At 33.3% G+C, this 24,926-nt stretch overlaps 1 protein-coding gene across 4 annotated transcripts in view; it reads left to right on the forward strand.

Moving 5' to 3' along the window:
* Positions 1-24,926, forward strand: part of LOC142973724 (uncharacterized) — a 242,803-nt gene that overhangs the window by 212,272 nt on the left and 5,605 nt on the right. For 3 of the 4 annotated variants that reach the window (XM_076115699.1, XM_076115700.1, XM_076115701.1), the window contains one exon: positions 14,216-14,309. In XM_076115699.1, coding sequence (XP_075971814.1) covers positions 14,216-14,309 — 94 coding nt within the window. Of the gene's footprint in view, positions 1-14,215; positions 14,310-23,464; positions 23,847-24,926 lie in introns of those variants that run through there. The other variant, XM_076115702.1, reaches the window with a different exon arrangement.

Raw genomic sequence — 24,926 nt, forward strand, 5'->3', positions numbered from 1 at the left:
TTGGAATATAATTGATATAAACGTTTACGCACAAAGAGCTGAAACCACTAATTAAGTTTAGTTTTGTACGCCATATTGTTATGACCTCACAATATATTATTATATTGTTTACTGTAGTTATGGGAAATACGTATATTGCGTCTATACCTATATTCCGCATTTATTTAAAATATCTTTGTTAATATTATTGCGCAATTAATAACAAAGCCAATTATGTATAGAAAAGGAATTTACGTAGTTATAATTTCTTTTATCGAATTAAAAATTTCAAAACAAAAAATCTGGAGTCACCTTTCCAAATAAAAAAAAACTTATTTTAAGCTAAGAATTGTAGACCAAATACTTTGCCAATATTTTATGTTATTAATTAATAAATATCATAGAATTGTTAATAGACGTCGTTCCCTCTGAACCCGTCAGTCATTTCCTCTTTATATTATAAACATTGTTTTTGCAGCGGGGAAATCCATATTCTATGGGTACCGTTGTTGCAGTTTTATCCTGATATAATCTTTTAAAGGGTTTATATTACAAGTATCTTTTTACTTTGTAAATAAGTAAGGAACAATTGCAGAAAATTCCTAAAACACAAATGGTAAAATTAGTTGAAAATTTATATTAAATACATAATTTGATATGATCACTGATACATTAATATTTTTGTTATTTATATTTATTTTCCTCATACAATTTTCCTATAATACGTACATTATTATCGATTCAATATTAAATTCGTGAGTTTAAAATTTTAGTTCATTTTACATTTGAAAAAGAACACAAGTCAAAGTGGTGAATCAAAATGTGGAACAATTATCTCCTTGAACTTTAAATTGCATTACGACCGATCTCTTCAGAATCATACAGAACCTCAACCTACTTTAAAACTCACTTTCATTTCATGTGTCATTGTACTTTCATCATTTGAAATCTTTTCAACATTATCTTCAATGAAAAATGGATTTTATTCCCAAGAATCAAGGTTTATTTTACAATTAAAATATTTTACAAACAATCGTATAAACGACATCACTTTCTAGTAAATGTTTTTATGTAAACAAAAGCAAAGTATTAGATGTTTATTGAATGTTATGTGTTTGACCTTACGCCTTGACCTTCGGGTCAATTAGACATACATTTTTTATGATACCCATGAAAATGTTGAACCATTTATTATGGTCACGCAATATCGATATTAGTGACTTCCATATTTTTGATTACAGACGCCATTTTCTAGAATTTTCGTGTTTTTTTCCACAAGGTGAAAGTTGACATGTTATGATTTATAAAGCTTTTTTCTTTAGCTCTATGGGCAGCGTTGCCCTTAGTCACATTCGCGTGATTGTTACAGTTCATAGTGACTAATTATAAGTTAAAATACAGAAATAACCTTTGCAGTGATTATAACGCGCTAATGTTCCAAATATGACTCATTTTCATGAAAAACGACACTTAAAATATTGCGAAATCAATCACGAAACTGGTTCGATTACAAAATTATATCCATTGTTTTGTATTTAATTGTCCTAAGTTAGTCTGGTAGTCCAAGTACGAATTACATTGCACCCTCAGTGGAAAAATGTCATAAATTCTATAATATTGATTTGATATTTTTGTGCTCTTCTTCCTCTGCGGTAAACTGTTTAACTGTATAGAGACAAATGTACACAAACAATAGTAGCCAACATCAAAGTTACACAACTCACTAAACAAGAGAATTTACGAGAATCCAAGATAATGCGGTAAAGCCAGACCATAACGTTATGCAATGATAATGTAATAGATCAGTGGGCATCAGACATCATTAATAAACAGCGGTGGTGATTCACACAATTGTACGGTGTTTATACCGGCACTATTACTCACTATGCCACTATAGCGTGTACCGTTGCGTATACTGTTTTGTCATTTGTATAATTACTACACTTGTATAATATAATGCCCACAATCGGTACAATCGAGTACATTAAGAGATCAAGGCCATTCAAGGCTAATAACAAAGGGTTTTGCCATTTTGCAGGTTCACAATTATAACTTAATGTTTAGGTATAAGAATTTCTCTAAATTCCTATAATGCAGAAGGAAAACATCAAAATAAATACGAACAGTAATGCATCGTTGTTCAAAAAAGGCTTTCTTGTGCATTTGTACTTTGTACTAACCGCAATACGCCAAAGAATTCTTACTGTAGTCTGGCAACTCCCGATGTATTCAGAACATAATCAGTTTTTGCGGGTATCTCTACAAGGAGAGCTACAGTAAGAAAAAATCTTCCACTGCATAGGTCAGCTGTGAACTGATGTTCTAAATTCTATATTTTGTGTATCTCCGTTAACCGCATTCCTTGCATACAAGGTTCTCTACTAAGTTGATGGACTATAAGTGCCGCTACAGGGCAATGCGCTTACTCCACACTCATACCACAAAGTAACTACATACATGCATGTGAGTATAATGAACATACATACAGAATGTATATGCTGTCGGGTCGTTATACCGCTTTTAAACAATGAAATACACACAAATAAACAGGGAAAGGATAATTAATACCTCCTGCAATACTAATTTCCTTCGAAATTAATTTATAACAAACGTTTTCATTGGAAATACTGAGTAATGTTTATTATGATTATTGTTTATTTACTGATTAGTTTGTGGTATAGCCTTCATATTTACTGAAAACTTTATATATAATGAAAGGAAAACGTAATATGTAGTTAATAGAACACAATAGAATAGGTTCCAAGATCATTATGACATGAGTAACATCCTTTGTTAAAATGATGTGCCTTTACTCGACAAAAATGACACACAAATGACACACATAATTTCTATTAATATCATTTCCAGTTAATGGTGTTCTCGTTAATTACCACACAAGCTAATTGTAAATGGCATCTGTCGTCGTAAAACAATGAAGCTGTCAAAATAAAAGTTAATTGACAGTTGCTATCGAAAATTTTTGTATATAGGATACTTTATATTCCCTACCATTTAGTATCGAGAATTTGCCATTTAAAATGTGCTGCAAAAATAGTTCCTACGGCGCCCGCGAAAGACAGTGATCAGATTTACATGGATTTTTTTTCGATAGTCGGCCATTGATAGTACATTTCATTAGTCTAGAGTTAAAGATTGTACCTGGTTGATTGCAAAAACATAATCTTTTATGGGACTAAAACATGATGGGCAGAATGTGGGCGTATTAAAGCACTAACACTTCACCCTTCGGAGATATCTACCTCGTTTTATATTAGGCATACTAATATTATAAGATCGACAGTCTTTCTTCTTGCTTATGGCTAAATCCTGAAACTAAATTTATTGAATAATGACATTGAGATAAGAAGAAGCAGAATTAAGTATACTCATAAATGATTTCCAAAAATCATGTTTAGCTTCTTCAAATTATATGCAAGTGGAGTTGCTCAAGTCATCTGGTATGTTATATACTTTGGTTATGTCAATCTGCTCTTGGTTGTACCAATACAGGATATGCTTTCGTAGTATCCCACTTATTAATAGCAGAAGTTAGTCAAGCGGCTGGATGATTCAAATGTGTCTCGACTTCAGTCTGACTCTCTATTTATTTGTATAGTCTATACGGCTTGGTCGTCTGGCAAGATTTCCAGACCATAAAACATCTACTATTTTTGTTAGAACAAGCCAATTCACTTGACGATGGTTATTGAAACAAACATAACTAGTAACATAAAAATTAAATATTGTTACTGTTGTTGTTTTAATATGTTGAATAAATAATAATCTTTAAAATGAGATGTTTAAATTCTAGTGTTTTATCGTTAAATATAAGTTATCCGATCTTATAAAAACATTTACAAAATTCACATTTATGACATTTTTTATTGAAATCGTAGACTCTAGAACACTGATATGAGCTATTATAAAAAGTTTTTAATTATTATAAAAAGATGAGCAAGTATTTTTAGTTCATTATTCAAAACCGTTGAGAACAATAAAAATAATTGTCGTTTGCAGTACAACACACTCATGACAAACCAGTAAGTAAGAAGCACTAAGAATATATTCTATTTTAAGCTAAAAGGGCTACATTCCCCGCCGTGAATCCTGCCTCGCTTGTTTTATTTCGATTCTCAACTGCGGGCCTACTATCAATGCTCGATACGAAAATCTCGTAAAAGAAAGACATGTCACTTTTAGAACACTCCACTTTTTTTGCAGGAATAGGACACATGTAGCTAAAAAGAAAAAAATATTAGCTTAACTAGATTTCGATTATACACAGGCTAGGAAGTACCAAATAAATACCTTATAATGTTGTTTTATGATTCAAGCAAAATTTTTGAATCCGTAGAATTTTGATAAGATATCGATATTTTACACCTTTTCATTTTGCGTTGTATCAAAGTAGACCCCCAGGAACGTAAATGGAAGAGCCGGGTATAGGTTCTCACAATCTTTTTTTACGTCCACACTTCATGCTCGATCGCTTCTCAAATGGTGTCGGGTTTATAGCATAACAATATTGGATTTCTATGGATGGGAACAAAATGTGAAAGGAATTCATCTTGAACCTTCCGTTCGAGACGCTGAAATATGGACCGTGCAGTTTGAAATTTATAAAATGGAGTTTTATTTTATGGCCTGGTATTGATATAAACTGGGATCGTAGGTGCTATAAATCTAGACTTTTGAGGTATGTCTCCAAAGTTCAATTATGATGTCTACCGCAATGCCTAACATAATAATATTATGCAATATACATGCATACGTAATTTCTATCTTCTGCATACATTCTTGTCGGTTGTAACGTCCTTCAGTTATTACATCTTCTTTTACTTTCTGTTGAATCGTAAAATATGTGGACTTCGATACTTACTTAGTTGCAAATATTTTATAAATACGACCATTTTTCGCTTATTCTATGCAATAAGGAGAGCAGAAATCGCGTTTGTAGGTTAATTGTTTGTTGCTATGTAAACCAGTTACATACTTTAATGGTCTGTAGCATTGCACTGATTTTTACGCTTACAATTTTTATGTTGCGTGCAGTTTACAATATTGAAAAATCCTTATGCATTTTAGTAGTTAAATAAATGTGGTTATTGAGGACAATTCCAAGTTATTTTAACTGACACAGACGCAATACACAGGTTCCTGGCGGCTGCTTTCTCTATAACTGGATCGTACTTCCGCAGAACGACCATAATAACTTTGGTCTTTACCAGTGAAAGTTGGTCTTGGTATTGCTCAACACGTCAACTATAGTTATCGAACCGGACGAAATTATCACAGCTTACCGACAAATGGATCATTTATAATTACGACACCTTACATGATAGATTCCATTTGATATTACGATTGCACTTCGCTTTCTCGAATTTCTAGTGTTACGCAGATTGGTACAGTAATCTCTCTTTTCTATGCACGTCATGATTTTACTGTTCCAAAAGAATAATTCTTGATTTTCTCAAAGTGAAATCTCATCACATTTCTTATACAAGTTTCACTGAGACTTTGATTATAAAATCACGGAGCAATTTTGAACGCAAACGTCGGCGTAACTGTAGACAGTTTATCTTACGCCGGTGACTTTAACAATATGTGCCATAACAAAATGATTTAAAAGTATAACCGGGACATCAAAGCGGTAAAAAAGCAATTTGTTATATTTCAACACAGTAGATTATAATGTTTGTGTTGTATCAACTAACGGTATAACGAAAAGTCACATTCAGCCATGAGTGATCGCAACACATACTATCTCTTCACGATAGGTCATATTTTTCTTACATTGACGCAATTTAAAAAGACGTATATGTATGAAGTAGATGTCACGTACTTTAGAACATTTGTTCCGCAAACGTGTTTGGAAAGAATCACGTGTGTTTGTGGCCCATAGCGTGTAGTCGTGACCATCAAAACATTGTATATTTTATGGATTACAAGTCACGTGTCCAAAATAGTTGATTCTTCTAACAATTGCCATTGTTTGGTAACTTTACTCTGGGTTTCTCAATACATAGTTGTTTAACGTAACCGTAACGTGAACGTTCTAGTGGATCAGTTGTCTCGAATGTTTTATAAATCATGTGGCGAATGATAAATATAATATAATTATGTTATGTGTAGAGATGTGTATCGAACGTAAAAGTATCGATCGGTTTGTTCTTGAATAAACGACGACAGCCGGTAACCGTTGGTCACCAGATGGAATCTTTATATAGAAGGCGAAGAACAGATGTCATTGGTAGTTGGAACATGTATTTTGAATCAATGATGGCCTGTTCTAAGGTCAGCAGCGTAGTACTGCCATCTCTTAATTATTATAAGATTAAAACTTCATAGACTGTTCTGTCTGTAATATAACTTATTCCTATTAGGAATAGTTCCTCATCACAACATCAAGCAATATGCATGCTGCTATCAAAACGCGATCTGAATTAAATTGTGCATTTTCAGTGTTCAGACAAAACGGAAGCATTTAATTAAACTTTATATTAATATGCTTACCCCGTATCATGCGTTACAATTCTGATACAGCGGATTTCCCTTCCCCCTTAAGCAAGGTCTTCCGTTTAAACTCTTGAGGACGCACTTATTTTATTCATTTATTGTTTTGCCGATATCGACCTTTAACACTAACGTATCAATTACAGGTCACCTTAACCTATGCAGATATTATCATGAAACAAAATATCCTACGCTTTTTATACTTTACAAAAATATCCAAAATAAACATGCTCGTAAAACAAACAGATTTTAATTTGTCTGATTGATAAAGATCAATAACACAGTTGATGCAAGGATGTTGAATTTAATCTAGAATAATTGAAGATCCTTAAGATATATGATATATTTCAAAACAAATAACAAAAACGTTCAGACTGATAGGTATCTTCAAAGGAACGAATACTAATACACTCAAAACGTTTTACACGTGTCAATACCAATTTCTTAATTTATTTTTCTAACTTTTTAAACTTAATGACATCTGTCTATCACAAAAAAAGAAAAACGAAGCAAACGACGATCGACGATTTTTAAACATTTTTGACATATGTCAAAAAGTGACGTTTCCAAAGACTGTTGCTAAGCAACTTGAATCTGTTGAGTGTGAGACAACAGGTTGTATTACGATGCGTAATATGAGAGCTAGGTGCATCGCTGTATGTGCAAAAAGTATTTACACCGACGTGTTCTTCATCGATCAATATGAAGAACAAGGTTACACGTGGAACTAAAACGATGGCTTTGCATGTTTGGAGGCTACCGTCCACGAGGACAGTGATGTATTTAGGAACGATAGGGACGTTGAATTATTTGATTGGCTGATTAGGTGATAATTAAAACGTGATTGTATGTTCCTTTTTAATTATAGTGTTTGCTTTAGTATATGTAGAAGGCCATTTTAATTTTATGAAAGTCATTGTATACCGGAATCATTTACGGATAGACTGATACCGCTTAGATATATTTACCGGTAGTTTCTGGATTATCTATCAGTATTATATCAACTTGATAAGTTCACTGATATTTGTCCGTACAGCTGGCAGGCATGGTTTTAAACAATTAAAAGAGCATTCCAAAAATAGGAGTACCTAATATAAAAAGTTTCAAGAATTCAACATTCAGAAACATTATATTGAAGAACTAATATCCAATGTATTGTTAGAACGAAGGTAACAGAAGTCCGAGTAGTGTAAGATATAGTAATGTATTTATCATAGAAGTGATTGCGTCAATGTCGCCAGATACGTACGTTACATCATTTTTACGGTTTCGGAACTTTAAAGGCTTACTAAACAGAATCCTTATAAAATCATAGGCCGATATACGATACTGCTTCTAGTAAAAGCGTTTTTTTACGACCTACATTATAAAAGGATCAAGATACCGTAATCGGAAAGTACAATCAATTCGGTCAGTCATTCATTCAGTCCTTATGACTAAGAAAGTAATCTTTTGTTTGGCGCCCAAAATGAATTGGGATTTTCCGAAGCAAAAAGTATGATACACGTACATTTACGTATTGGAAATTGTTTATAATAAAGAACAAATTCTTAATGGAACAACTACAGACTTAAAAGTAGTCAGTGAATAAAAAACAGTTACATAAATCAAAACTTTCACGTAAGAGTAAAACAGATAAAAAACACGAACTCATTCAGTCATTTTAATGTCAATTATTATTGACAAGGCGAGTGCTCCGGCAAATAAAGGAAGGATAAAATATTACTTGTTACTATAGCTATTAACAACCATTGTTATATTAATTATAGTTATAAATAAAATTTTAATGAGTTCTCAATCCGGCCCAGGAACCCCGAAACGTTATAGGAAAAGACCAGTTGAGTGCATTCACCCTCGTCGAGTGCGATGCACTTGTTGTTACACCTGATTCCATCGTTAGGACTTGGAACATTAAACCTTTGTACAGTTAGTGTCAGCTTCGAGGCTAGGGTTAACGACTTTTTTCTGTAACGCTACAGCGAAGGCGTATTTTTTGTAGGAATTTCCTATCTTCTCATTATTTTTGTGATTCGTCACAGTCTGTTGCCCCGATACCAGTTAGTTGATAAAATCAAATACTTTGGTAGAAACTGTTTAGTTTTAATGTACCAGTCGACAAGCTCGTTATTGAATAGCTTTTATTCATAAACTCTTGAGAGATGATACTAATAGTATAAATAGATAACAGAAAGATTGCAACAATTATAATTGTTCTCACATTGTTATGGTTTCAATGGCGTACCACCGGTGTAGTAATAACCAACGGGACAGATGTACTCTCATTGAATCGATGAAGAAACGCTTACACAACGCATTATCTCGCTGTTTCCGTTTCGCGGAATCAACATTCTGCAAAACATGATTTCGATTTCCAGCTGTACGGTTTCGAGGAGTTAATTAACACACTTTGGTTTGAATACGACTCTGTGTTTCGCTGTGTCAAATGTTGAAACGTTAATCTCTGACATCGTATTTCGAGTTTCACATGAGTGTACCGTTACGAGACCAGTCTTCCTGATTCAACCTTGGTGGTCATGTTCGTTGCTATACAAGGAAAATGTTATAGTATTACCGTTAATTGTATATAAAAAGGAAAACGTTGGTTTCCAGCCAACACTCGGTTTAACTGACCGCAACTGTTGGGAATTCATTGAAATAAATCAAATAAAGTACTAACTTTATAGGTACGACTGCTTTATTTACGTATATTGTGGTCAAGATACAGGTCTTGTAGAACTGGAATTCCCAATTCTCTTAAAGTTATGTCACCATGGAACTTTTCATGTTTATAAGAATTTGCAGTTTCAGTATACTTAGAGCAAAGTGCGACTTTTCGATACAATTCATGCACTTCGTTCAAATGTCAAACAACGTTCATACTTATTAGTTCCTTTGCTTCACACTAGAGGCGCTACTGATTTACTTGAACATCTACTACACTCATAACCAACTGTGTAGTAATTCTTGATCATCCCTGAAAGCTGTCGTCTTCATTGGCTCTTTAAGTGATTGGTCGTAAAGTAAAGTACATATAACACACAGCCCGCAAGGCACTTTTATGTGTAGTATTCATTAAAGAAATGCTTCTACCACTCAAACTATTAGCTCAATCAACTAACATGTTGACGCGGTTTCCTAGTTTAGACTTACACATAATACTTATTTGTCACGAGTGTCTTGTTTGTGTACTAAAGATTTCCATCTTTCTCGACACTTATGTAGTGATTCATAGTATGAAACAACTTGTATGGAATTTGTAAAGGAAAGTTTTACGTGCTACTACGAAAAAAATATTTCCATTAATTAAAAGCGGTTAAGGAAACGGTTATTTTTTATTTTTCAGAATATATTTTGTCTTCCTTTGTTACATAAAAAATACCAGTAGCAATGGAAAAGCCAAAGTAATCATGTATTTGAATACAAGTTAAAATGACAAATGAATGTGTGTAAACAAAGAATAATTCTAATTTTCTCCCGCTTTCACTTCAATATAAATGGAAGCAAGATAGAGATCGTTTCTCATACTAAGTACATGCGTAGTACAACTCAGTTCAATCCGGTAGTAAGTAGTTGAAGAGTTAGTTACATAAATAACTGCATACGTCTAAGTGATAATCGAATGATTTCATCCTATTATTTCAAACCTTACATGAATGAGTGCTATAAGCTCTTAGTTTAATAACGTTCTATACAAAATATTATGTTTAAACCCGTATAAAATAATACAGGTATAAAAATGCCGTAAGTTTTATACTTCCTTTTGTACATGGTAAAACCCAGTGATGGGATCTTTTACCGGAACGATCAAAAGAGAACAAAATTCGTTCCAAATTTTACTTAATGTACCATAAAGTTCGATCGTTTGGGTTTTATATACCTATTTATTACTACAGTCGGTTTGATGGTGGCATGTGGACTTGTTATGTATAGAAAACAAAACTACTCTTTTAAATAAAGAAAGAAAACCAATAAATGTTATGTACTTTTCTTACAATGTAAGTGGGAAGTACTTATCGTATCTTAGACATTGAATTATTTATATCCTATTATGAAATCAGTGAAAAACCCAACATTAAAGCTTTTCATTTCAATAAATTGTCGAGGTTTTGTTAAAAATGTATTGTTTTCATTTTGCGAAGAGCAATTTATAAGATATTATGTTCCTATTGTCTTTTCAGTTAGAACAACTTTCATGATATCATACCAAACACAGATCCGTTAGTTTAAAACAGTGAACATTTATGAACATCGTGATCGACATTGAGAGAGTTCGTCGAACGAAATTGTTCTATAACAGTACAAATAACATTTCAATAATGAAAACCAATTCGGGACGGAATCGTCTCGTTTTGATAATTGGCATCGATTCGCAACTTATCGATTTGTTTACGGTTAAGGATGTGACACCGTTCAATTGGTGATGTGGTACACGCGTCCGTTAACCGGTAAAATGTAGTTGCGATTTTACTTACAGTATTTAACTCAACCTCTAGTAGTCAATGGTTAGTAAAGTCATCTATAAACAGGGATTGTTAAAAGTGCAAAAGTCTAGTGAATTTCTACCGTTAGATGTCGGTATCAACTAATGAAAACATTTTGATACTAGTACCTATGGCAAAAGTAAACGGAGCCGCATCCAACTACATATTTTCAGACTTAGTTAGATTGTTTGGTTACTAGGCAACATTATGATATTTCTATACAAGTCTATCACTATCTAAACCTTATTTTACAGTTAGCACTGAAACATAAATTACAGCAGATAGTTCTCAGTCAATAAGTATTTTCTAGCACGTTCCAAGAAGATTATCCAATGATTGGCACACGACATCAGCTTGATTGTTCGTGTTAATAAAGAAGAACAAAAACACGGAGTTAGATCAATCCGTACGACATGTGCCAGTCATCGGATAGAGTTCTTAGAACGTATAATAAGTATATAGCATGATGTATTTCATGTGGGTAGATTGAATTGCGAATAGGTTGTTAAAATTCGCCTTCTTTGCCATTTGGAAGACTTGTTATAGTAATATTATTACATTCATATGTATATGAATGTAAAATCACGTTTTTGGTTACTGGTTTTTCATAAAGTTCTATTCATTGTCATGGCGTGTGATTAGTAAACGACAGTCAATCTTTGCGCAGTTTCTTCTCACTTATTTACAAGGTAATAATCCAATTTGACACGTTCAAATAAAGTCTAATTAAATTACTAGTAGATAGTTAGCAAACTGGATTGTGACTATCGGCGGGTTGGAATTGAGGAAAAACTAATATGGGATGGAAAATAAGCCTTAGTAGAAACACCAAAAACTGACCAAGAAATAGTACAAGTTCTTGTGGTTTTTCTGTCTGGAAATTCTCTGTAGCTGTTTAAGATTTGGCACTGCGCCCGATCAGTGAAAGACATTTGACTCATACCAATTACTGGAGACAACAGTAATACACCTTTACGTAATTGTTCAGTTCAATTCGGATTTAATTTGAGTTGGATTTCAAATGAAATTACCATGTTAGTTTACTATTTTATCTTAGTATAAGTTCTTTCTCTTATTAATTTCAAACCATTTTGTTTATTACGTCTTTGAACCTAAAACTTAATTATAGTTTTTTATACATAGATAGAATTGATAGAGATATAAGTAATTAAAATATTTAAAACGATCCAAAACCATTAGAATTTGCAAAAGTCCTTCGCTTTTTGACATTCAGTAGATGAAATGGAATGTATTAATAGCCAAAAATTGTGCTATCTGATACTCAAGCTTCCAGTAAAATCTAGTACATTTATAAATATGTATTATTATTTTTTATACCGGTCTTACCTTAGTAACAACGAACAATCTCATAACAGGTTCTAGTGACATAACGCAGTAAACTTGATACCTACCTAACCATTTTTAGGAACGTGATTTCAACTCGTGGGCTTAGCAGCACGTTACCGCGTGCGAAACTGTTTTTTTTCTCATTTAATAGCTAAAGATTCTCCTTGCTTTGTAAGCCGTTGGCCATGGTTAAGTATCGTATTATTCTTTAAGCATCAAGCAACTTGTACCTGAGGGTTCTTTCAAGGAGTTCTGGAAGTTTCGACCGCGAATTTAACGGATATTTGTGTCTCATTCTAGCAGCAGATCCATCCCTAATGAGGGAAAGAGACAGACTGTTAGGCTATCTCTTTTATTTTTGTCGTTGCTTGTCAGAAGGTGAACAGAGTTGTAACGTCCCAAATTTGCTGAATCGAATATGTTTATTTTTTAGTTTTTGCAATGTTTTTTTATGGATTCGTGCAACACGTTTTCAAAACAAAGGCTGTAGAAAATCACCGGATGTTTTGATTTCATTAAACTATGACGTCTGAAACCATGTGACGATATTAAAAATAATATAATTATAATTATAGTAAATTACAGTAAAAAATCAACAATAATTCAGATGATTCATTAAAAATTGTTTTTGAGACATTAATATCAGCCAGAGTTTTTGTTTGTTTATATTTTTTGGGGTACTACGTCTTTGTTTATAGACAAAACAAGACGAAATACGTAATTATTTGAATGACGTGGAAAACTATACAATGTATTTTGCAATAGAAAATAATTAGGCAATTATTCTTGATGACATAAGTTTATAGAAAATGTATTTGCAATGATATTATAGTAGCACAAAGTTAGGTTACCTCTAAATATTTGGAGTTTACAAATAGCATTACGATACCCAGGCTATAAAATTATACATATAATTATGTGCAAGCGAGACAGTATGATGATCATTATTATTAGGGATGAAAGAGAGGCAAAATGAATAGGAAAATCCCTCAATTCCAATTTTCCTTCCATATTTCGATATGTAATACAAATATACAAACATCGAATCCACACATTGAAACAATACACGTAATCTAAGTACTTAATAAATATGCAATTAAAACGTTTTAGAACCGGCTTTTATAATGAGAATCGTTTCTCAAAGAATTTTTGCTAGTCATCGTATTTAAACGACTTATGTAGATATTATGGATTATGCAAATATAACGATTCTACTTTGAGGTGTGATTTTTATGAATAGGTGATAATTATGTTGGTAGATATTAGTGTAATCTTGTATGTTGAATGAAGTCATGACTTAGTTTGTCGTAGTAAAGTAGGTGCTTACTAATTGAATAGTAGTATAGACTCGCCTTCTATTACATGAGACTTATGTACACGTCAATAGTAAACATTTTTGTAGCTCGATTCTCTGCAGTTGATTCTATCGAGTATCATTTGACAGTTAAAATGTACTTCAAAAATTGTTCCTACGGCGCCCGTTGGAGGTTATGACTTGATTTTCATACAAAATTTCCCGATAGCCAGTTGTCGACGTTCGATAGTGATAAAGAATGCGCTTTACGGTGTGTTGTTATAAGAATATTATTACTCTAAAAGTCATATAAAATGTACATTTTAGTTCCATGTTATATAAAATCACGCCTACCAATCCATTCAACTAAGCTCAAAACATTGAACAACAAATTAGTTTTACGATTACGTTACCATTACCAACTTGTTTGAAGTCATAAATATATGACGTAAATCATAGAATCGTTCAGTTAGGTCACTATTAAACAACTGTCCTAAAAAAATGTTTTTTGCATACTATGTACGTAATCAATGGCGTTAAACGATCGTTTTATTCTATGCCTTATGTTACAAGTATTAAAGTTGATTTTCCTTTGTTTCAGATGCCCCGAATGATGCGAATTACATGATATGTGGTGTCGTGATTGCAATGGCCCTCGTCGGGCTCATTATAGTACTGTTGGCCCTCACAATAAAGTAAGTATACAATCGCAAGCCTCCCTTGAAAACAGTTGTGTAACAGTCGTTTGTTTAGATATTGATTGACAGCCAGTTCTTGCTCTAACTAGCATTGGTTAGCTTCACAGCTCCTCATCTATTCCTCTTTCAGCATCTAAGGTTTCATCACCTTATTTCTTGTAGTTTAAAGTGCTGGAAAAAAATGGTACTGAAAAACGCAAACCCTATTTTTTCCTTAGGTATGATAGTCAGCCATTCGTAACCAAGGAAAGGCTTCAGGCCTCTTCCTTTTAACCTACTCCCCAAATAAAACGAGGATTGAGGCAACGGGTTTGAATACTATTTATGGACATCCTTTAATTAATATTCTAACATACTAGTACTCGTAGAAAGGTGTATCAAGTAATATCGATTTCAAAGTCCACAAACTATCAACATTGTAATATAGGATCGATTTCCAGTATGACCTGAAATACTGCTTATTAACGTAATACTGCAGCGGTAAATAAGGATTAACTCATTAGACAAGCTGTTTCCACCGCTATTGGGTACGAGCTGTTAATCATAACTTCGAATGAAATCAGGAACAAGTCTTTCAGAATATGTAGTAAATTGACATTTAGGAAAGTCCATTAAAAATAACCGATTGCAAATGAATATAGAGGTTCCTGTTTTTTATCTATAGCCTATACAGATCCTTAGTTAGGTGTCTGGTTATCGTAGAACTTCATATGGAAGGAACAATTTGTATGCAGGTATAGGATATGAGTATCAAAGTTTTATTTTGCTGGATATTCTCTCTCAGATTGTTTTTCTTAAGGTCAATAACCTTTCTTCGATTGTCTGTCTGCATTCACAATTTCTTCGTGTAACAAAGCTGCTGTTTTAGAGTAAGTTTTAACCCATAAGTTATTATCCTGTTCTTTAAAGATTGTTTGCAATTTTTATTCTGTAATATAAAAAAAAATATACCTATATATAAAATATATATTGTATATCGTAAAATTTGCGTGATTGAAAACTATCTTTTCAAATTTAAAAGATATAAATTGGCAAATTCAGAGTACTCGTTTCAAAGTCGTAAAATGAAAAATAACACATGAAAAATTATTTATTTAGTTATCAAACTGTTCTTGTTGATTGATGCAAGTTGTAAATTTAAACTGATTGACTATAAAAGCTTGCAAATCTGAATTATGCCATTCTGAGAATTCATATAAAAATATATTAGAGAAAGAATCATTTTCTAGATCGTTCTTCGGATAAAAATGAAATTGTTTATAACTGTCGCTGTTCAGCGAATGACGTCAATAGTCAGAATATAAAGTTATTATGAAAAACAATACGGTAGAACGATTTTAAAATGACACCAAATTGTGATGTTCAGATGCTAAAACCAAGCAAATATTGTATCACAAAGTTGAACAGGTACAGTGGTATAGTTACGATCAAAAATATGAATACACAAACATATTCAAAAGCATGATTTAAATAAAAATAATAAAATTACTACCGTTTATTAACTTAACAGTATTTTTGAAATCACTATGTATTTTCTATTGGCTAATTGCAATAATTAAATTGAAATTTTCATACAAAAACTTGAGATTAGTAACGATAGTGTATACTTATTTCTGCTTGTACTGCATTATTTAAAATTTTGAATAAACGCAATGGGTCACGTGAAAATAACAAAACGTACCAATTCTCAGAACAAAATGTTGTACCTACAATTTATTGGACTGCGTTCAATCACAACTAACGTCATCGCGTTAATGTTACGGTTTTATTGACCTATACACGTCTCGGGGAACATTTGACAAACATACAAATCTTGACATCATTATAATTATGAGTAATCAAAATAGATGTTTGATTTGTTTGCTCCCAAAAATATTTGAGTCTCAAAAAACTGCAATAAAATTATCGTTTAGTAGAAAGTAATCTGGTTTACGAAATATTTTGAGGTTTATCTTTATTTAATTTGTTACCATTCCCACATTTACGATCATATAAAAGAGTAACCTAAATTACATGTTATTATTTTTACAATATAAAAATCGTAAACATACAATATTTAGCCATGAACCCGTATGTCTATTTTTACTTCCACACAAATAGCCCTCTCCAGTTTTGTATCAGTCCCCTGTCATTGGCACTCACACACGACTGACGTTTTCAGTTACTACAACAAAAAAGTGATAAAAACCTGACAAGTGCCAGCTAGACCCAAACTAAAAGGGTTCCTTACCAACGTATTTTACAAATACAAGATTCAGCTGCAAATGTATTCAAAAGAAATAATTTAGTGAGGAATTGCTTCTAAGGGTGTATAGCATCTATATTTTGGAGTATTGTTGCCACTGATAGTACCTTCAATAAGACGTATTTAGGTATTTTGTGAAAATATCAAAGATGAGGAAATTGAATAACATGTTTTTTTTCTCATTGGTAATTTTGGATACGGCACCTAAAAATGTCTGAAAAAAAACAAATTATTATTTTGGCGTGCAAATAAACACTATCTGGCGTTTACTACATACAATTTATTGCAAGGAAACGATGATAAAGATGTAAGCACAATGTGATAATATTTTTTTGCAAATAAACTGTTTAAAAACAGATGTTTTGTTTTCGCCGCAACTAAATCTTTGTGAAAGCCAGATTTTCTAATATTTTCTCTTTTAAAAGCAGATTTCTAAATATGCGAACTACATCTTTAATAGAGTGCAAAAATGCGATTTTTACACGCTTGTGACTTTCGATGTTTTTTATTGATTCAAATTAAGTGTACTGGCAAATGAGATTTATTAGATACATACTTATATCTGCTATTCCGGAAATAACTTTTCGTTATATTTCTTTCATTTCAGAGATTTGTTTTCGATCGGAAACTTAGTTAGGGTATTGTAGTTTTTGATTTTTGGGATTAATGCGTAAATATTTTGTAATAAAAGACTAATGATTGTATCATCAATATTATGCGTTACGCTTCTTGATTCTTATGTATAATTTAATAGTTTTGGTATGTGTCATAGTGTATCCACATGTACGCATAATAATGATACAGTTTAGACATAATGATTGATTCAATGATGCAACATTACGTTGCGTTTGCATAAAAAAACTAATTTGTAGCACACGTGTCATTGTTTATAAATACGCAGTATATACAATTAGATGTATATTTTATGTACTATTGTATGTATATTATGTGCTTATAAGTTAATACGTAGATGCAATTTTGGCAACGTGACAAGGATTTTTGTGATTCTTCAAATTCTCAGTCGGTAGTGTCAGTTCCCTGTGACGTTTATCGATTGCTGCAATTCTAGAATTATTTATTTTGTTCAAGAACACATTCAGAGTCATTTTGCTTGCTTTTTATACACATTACACTTCAGTGGCAGATACAAAGATATAATGCTGTATAAAGATATATTTAATTGTTGAATGATGCATCATTCCGGTTTTTTATCTGTATCCAGTGTCATAGATTAAAAGGGGAAATAATGTAAAATTACCCAGATTACGAAATATATTGTGAAATCGTATTTATACGTAATCAGTTCAATATAAATTTACAATATTATGAGAATTTCAAAACTACCTATTCAAATGTGATATTTCTTGACATGCGCAAGTAATTTATTCGCTATAAATTTTCTTCATAACATTACTCAATCGATACATTGATGACGTGATTGACATACAGGCTTATAATACAAACGTTCGCAAGAGTAACTCAAAGACTAATCAGCGCGTCAAGGCAATAGAATGGACCGAACATCTGTACCGGGTCAATTCAAGGATTTTGCGAAATGTGCCTTCTATACGCTTGCCTATACGTCTTTGTATGAATCATACGTTATAAAATATTGATAAATCTTTCATTTCAACTGAAAAGAAGTTGAATACTACATCAAGGCTGGTTAAAAAAATCTTGATTCTGAACACGTTGAACATGTTTGTAATAAATATATAATTAATACATGTAGGTGTTATTGAAAATTATTTACTGATACTACCAGCGTGATATTAAATATCACATTTTAATTTGAAATTCAAGGGCACTTCGATCATTTTATTTCCATATCAATATAGTAAAGTAATATTTGCTACAGGTGTTGGAAATCGCATGAAATGAAACTCTTTACTTCAATAAAACAAATTTAACTGCCTTCAATTTCCGTTCAACTAACCTGGAGTTGTTCATATTAGGTATATAATACTGGCCATACAAGTTTCTGTTGTACATTATATACAAGTACACAATAGTGAATGTCAACTACTGATTTGTATTGAAATCCGGGTTGAATTTAAAACGTACGTTTAGTTACAAAGTGACGTAATTTGAACGTTATTATATTTTTAGCTTCAGTTACTTTTATAAACTGATATCATTTGGGTTTTTACTTTACGTTGCCCCGTTTTCATAATTTTTGGGAAACTATAAGTTACTTCATCAGGAATATTTTTTTAAAAGTTATTTTCATACTATTACTGACACTTTATCGATCGGATAGGTAATCTATAAACCGTGAGGCTAACATTTTTATTTCTCTTTTCTCATCTTTGATGGTAACATGTCGCGTCCAGTGTCATTGACCTTATTGGTAAAATATGTAAAGCATGGCAAATTGCAAAGATTATATAGTTACTTACATTTGTCAATAAAATAGTTTAACTTTACGAGCAAAGTAAAGAGCTACTTATACAAATGCATAGTCTAGTTTGCAAATTCTGTTATGATCGAAGTCACGAGATTCATAATGATAAGGTTGTTTCTTACTGCAGTTCTACGAGTTATTTCAAATGTATCATTACGACATTCCTACAGTCTTTTGCTCTTTGAAGTCAATCAACTCGTCACAGATGGTTTTGTAGAAATTATCGTTTTTGTAACTGAGTTTAAACTGACTAACGATTGAAGGAATGATGACAATTATTTCTCGGATTGCAGATCTAATGAGAATGTTTTACGCCAATTGCATTTAATTGACAAAAGGTGAATGTTAATGAATATATGAATCTACCGCAGATATCTAACTAACAATAAAAAAAGTAGTATTACGCAGTTCGGGGTAACTACACATAAAAACACAATATTTTTTTGTATTTTGAGGGTAGTTTTATAAAACTGTTCTTATTCCACCATCATTCACTTTGTGTGGAATCCTTAGTCGGTTTATAGGTAGTGCGTTTGCAGAATATCTGTCCGAATTTCTTTTGAGTTTTCCGGTTTTTATTTTTGTGAAGTTTTTGAAAATGCTTGTTACAAGTGCTTTGAAATGCTGTATCAAGAAGTTATTGAGGAGAATGTAAGTAGATATTATATTTTAGAACGAACGAAACGAGGTCCGTCTTTTGGAACATTTTGAGGTTATGTTATACTATTGGTGTGCTGCTGTTGTTTAAGTTTTTAGAATATATAAATGGGTTCTCATTAGCTGACCTTCTAAATTCCTGCTTCATAAAAAACACATTCTTTGATATGGGTATATTATATCAGTGAATTTGTTAATATGAACATCACATCGTAGTTATTTTTTCTTTTGCAATAACATTTAATATCTCTGAATTACCTTTATATTAACAAATTGATATAATACTAGAATACTGACAACCGACCGTGAACCTACCTATCTAATCATACCAGAAAAAGTATCGAATCTAGAAGGTCGTTGTAATCATTATACAACCTCACGAGTACCTAACATTATAAATTAAATGAATGAGGAAATAATTACCGCGTATAAAACACATATCATTGCTAAATGCGTGCAAAGTCAATGTCATTTTATAAGTACGAAGTTATATCCACAAGGTAATGGAAGCCCTACGAAGGGCGATTTAGGATATAACTAGTTCAAACCAGTAATTGGTACAGTAACCGATGTATAAGACATTCAGTACTGCAACCTCTGCAAAATATAGATTATGTATGGCTTTTCTCCTTGTAAAATTGTTTATTCTATGTAGACCTTTAGATTTGCGATGAATATCTCATCCAAATAAAGCTACAAAGACATTGATTAGGAAACTACTTAATTGACTATCGTAAGTGTCAGCATTTGACCTAAACCTATAAATGATTTGGTTTAATTAAAATTTTGATTACAGGTTTTATAATCAAAAGGTCACAAATTTATAAAAGAAGAACAAACAGAAATAATATGTAAAAAGTATTGCAGATGTTTGAAATTTATTCTTATGGGATTATCTGATAGGCTTTGTAATTATGATAGTAATTAATTTAATGTTGCAATAAATTATATTAATCTTAACTGGTAACTGGCACTGGCAGTGAGGCAGTCAATATACATAATAATTGCCTTCCAAGCTTATAATTATACATTAGCCATGGCTGTTCCTATTAGGTCTTAGGAAATTGAAGCCCTAAGACCATTTAAGTCTAGATATAGTCCAAGAACTTATTAGAGAGCCTTGAAGGTAAGGTTCGCGGCTATTGAGTTAAAGAAAATTCAGAATTTAGAATATCAGTGAACCGCTGCAGGTGACGGTTGCCTGTTTGATACAGCTACTATATTTTGAAAATTATTACAAGTATTGATTGCAATCAAGATAATTGCATCCTAAGACTCTCTTTTCAGTTGTCAGACTGTAACTAGTTTCTACAAACCGATTCTAGTATACGTTAGTTTTTAATAAGCTGCGTCCTTTTGTAATTGATATTTCCGTATTATGTACTCTAGAACACTAATTAATCCCACAGCTGGTAATTGCGGGCTACATTAATTGTTTTGCACATGTTTTTGATTATACCAATTGTGACGTTGTTTTCGCAGAATATTGTCATTGTAATATTCTGTCATTAACTGAATTCGTCAGTTGAAATAAACAAATTATCATCATGGAAGAATAATAATCTTCCAATTTTTTTCCATTGGTACGTTGTCCAATGTAACTCTAGCAAGGTAATGGATACAATTAAATTGAGTCGTGAACTTGCACAGAGCAATATTTTCCAAAAACGGTGGGCCATCCCGGTCATGTATTGATCCATGCCATTCCAACCCCTCGTGAATCAAACTCAACGTGACATGCTTGATACATAATAAACTATACATCACATCAAACATGGCGACGCAACGTCTGCGCGAGCCAAAATATCAACGTTCATATTCCTTTTGAAGTATAAAACATTATTACGAATACAACTTCCAATCTAAATATTATAAAGTTAGAATAGCATAATACTATAGAATTCCAGCATTACGTCTGGTTGTTATATTAGATATCAACTAATAAAAAGGCGTAACAAAAATATTTCAAGGCGTTCACCATTTGAATTATGATAATATTTGTATGGTACGGCATACATAATCTCGTGTATTATTAGAAAATTTGCAATTTAACGCATAGAACCCCCAAGGTTCACTATCAACGTTGGATTGGAGTGTTGCCAATTTCACCCGCCAGTCTGGACATTACAATAATCTCTGTTTATTTTTGTTAACTGTGCTGTTTTAAAATCGCAAATCAGAGCTATCAAACCATCATTGTGGCTAAAAGTTAAAAGCAACTCTTGTTTCATCACTCAACAAGCCGTGGCTAGACTAAGCCCATATACTTACGAATTTAATGCCTCCCAAAGAAATTCTGAGTTCATGTTTTTTGTAAATTGTTAGCAATTTTCGTGTGTTATGTTCAACAAAGATCAAAACATTGAATTTTACTGTCAGTTCTTAAATTTTTTGATAATTGCTTTAGAGAAGAATGTAGAATCCATATTGTTGCTACATTACACCCACCACATTCCTGTTCGATTTTCATTCATTTATCTGAGTTTTCTTCATACTCATTGCAGATATTTAATAATACATTCAATATTAAAGTCTCAAGATGTTTTGTTGTAAAGATCAATTGTATCAAAATTCCCATTCCACATTTGTCCAGCATCCAATTGTTGAAAAGCGTTTCAACATTTTATTCTTTTGAGACGAGTTTTGCATTAAGTTCAGTACAAGTAGCTGTTCCACTGTATTCAACGCAGTCCAGTACGATGTTAGGTACGCTCGTCAGATCGAGGTCAGCTATTGTAACTACAGCCATGGCTAACGTGCTCGGGCCATGGCTTTCCCACGTTGTGGTCACCATGAATACAGGGACTCATGATTAGCATGGTACCACTACTAGTGTTGTTGTTCCACATTTAGAATTCTGACCTACATTTTGAATAGAAAATAGCCGATTTTATGGCATAAAATTGTAAATATTATTTTGGTATTGCTGTTTTTCTTTTGTTGCAAAAACAATTGTATTCTTAGTCATATCTTATATGGTTCTGAAGTTTACAAATTCCATATAAAAGCTATCACAGGTTATCTAATCGGTACAATACTGGTGGGGTAGCAACACTATCTCCTGGTTCGCATAATACAAAGCTGGTGTTGCTTTGACGTCAATGTTTTATTGAATAGTAAAACGCTTCAAGTAGTTCTAGATTCATTCCTCATTATCTGCATTGAATTTGGGACGTTTTTAATACAACTTCTCAACAAATATTGCGCGGTCAAAAAAGTACTGCTCTGATAACTTCAAAATGAGTGCCAGCAAATTTCATTCCTTATTGTAAGGACATTACGAAACATTTTTTTCGGTAACACGCACATAATACCAAGAAGTGTTATTATACCAGCCGATCACAATGGTATCTAAAATATTCAGTCGTGTTACATATACAATTCTTGTTCGATTGTCTTGTCTCCAACAGGCCACGGTATTTGTTATGTACATATGAATGCGGCACACGAGGACCGACATCCGTTGACGTTCAACTGTTTTCAGTTAAGCCACGACGAGCATGTAACAAAGCTGCTTCGAAAAGATCATTTAAATTTGAAAGACGCGCTCAAATCGAGGGAACAATGTGCTAATTTGTTATACTAATTGAATACTTATAAGTGTATGCTGATGACTCCGTGTATGTCAAATGTTATTGGTGTCTGACAGGATAATGGATCGCGCACGTCTGGGACTCGGCCGTATGTTGCATTGCAAATGTGGTGTTTCCTGAATATGGAAATAGGTGGAAATAAATGCAAATTACAGTAACGCCATGGATGATTACGAAGGGCTTTCACAGTGCGGGGTCGGTCCCCATAACATCGCAATAAGGTAACGGGAGAGGTGCGTGTTCAGTCGCCACCCACCGCTCCGCGAGGCGTGGTGGCCGGCGCCACGAACGCCGCTCAGGCAGTCAAATAGTCACCGTCGGTACGGCCGTGTGTATTGAAAACTCGCGCTGGCGGCTGTCTGCCAGTGTGCGCCAAAACGCCTGACGCGCGGCCCACGTTGCCGATTTTACCGCAACCGTCCTGTCTCATAAGTATACTGCAACCCCCTCCCGTGAAGTGTTTGTGCCCGCGTTTCGATGCTCTTCTCTCCTATCGCCGTCGAGGCGATGAAGTGTAAAGAGGAAAACTGCGAAGTCGGCGTGGTTCTAGAGCACAACTCCCTGATCGTGTTGTCGGTCAACAAGACCATCGTCTGCCTATGCGGAAGGGATAGGAACAATCCCTTCGAGCGCGGGTAATTCTCATCGTTCAGCATTCTGGTACGACGCTAACTGATTACAACGACTTATCTCCTGTCTACTAACAACTGGTAATCGCACATAATTGATGCCCAATTACAACGGTATTACCTGATCGTTATATAGGCTTGCCAACCGGCTGGATGCCGGTTCGTATCTCGTTAGTAAACGAAGTTTTTGTAAACTACGTTCTTCGCTTTAAAATCTTGTCAAGAAAATCGCTTTTTACCTACACGAGAAACTCGTTTGCTATCATTTCAATGTGTTCGAAGGTTGTCATCGATGTGGTCAAGGCGAATTCCTTGCAATTGGCCATACTCCAGTCTATATTTACCTATCTATATTTGCATATACGTTTTATAAAAAAACGGTACCGAAATAACAGAACATTTTTACTTTACACCGTGCTGAAATTTCCGCGTTCAGTGATTGGTTATTTTATCTATCGAACGCCGTTCTATTTAAAAGGCAACAATTCTATTCAATGAGTCAGAATATTGAATTGGCGACGGACAAAAACCTGATAGTGGTCTGATACCTGCCGACGGTATAATACTACGTACAGTAGGAATCATGATGACCGAAAGAAACGTACAAGGTCGTGGCCAGGCGTACAATGGCTTCCGACGAATAACGCTCGAAACAGGCAAATAATTTATTGCTCATTAATATTTATGCTGAATAATTAAACTGTAGACTGTGAAAATAATATTTTGGAATTCATCTCTACCAAAATTCTTCTTCACTCAGATACGCGATTGAATACAAACATTCAAGATGTAACATACATATCAGTTTAAGACTTATATCAGAATACGCGGAAGCAAATGACAAGTAGATAGAACGGAACTCATAAATATTGTACGTAGAAAAGTAATTAGTATACGCGATACGCTATAACAAAAAAGGTTATAGAGAGCGGAGGTTGAGCATGATAACCTTCTATCTATATCGGTAACACGTTAACCTACAGACTGGGCAGGTGTGAGCGCGCGGGTGTGACGGACTTTCTTCAAACATCTCAATAGCCTGCCTCGACAAATCCGTAAATACTGACATGTACGCAGTAAACAAAA

Source organism: Anticarsia gemmatalis, chromosome 6 (genome assembly GCF_050436995.1).
Source record: "Anticarsia gemmatalis isolate Benzon Research Colony breed Stoneville strain chromosome 6, ilAntGemm2 primary, whole genome shotgun sequence".
NCBI lineage: Eukaryota > Metazoa > Arthropoda > Insecta > Lepidoptera > Erebidae > Anticarsia > Anticarsia gemmatalis.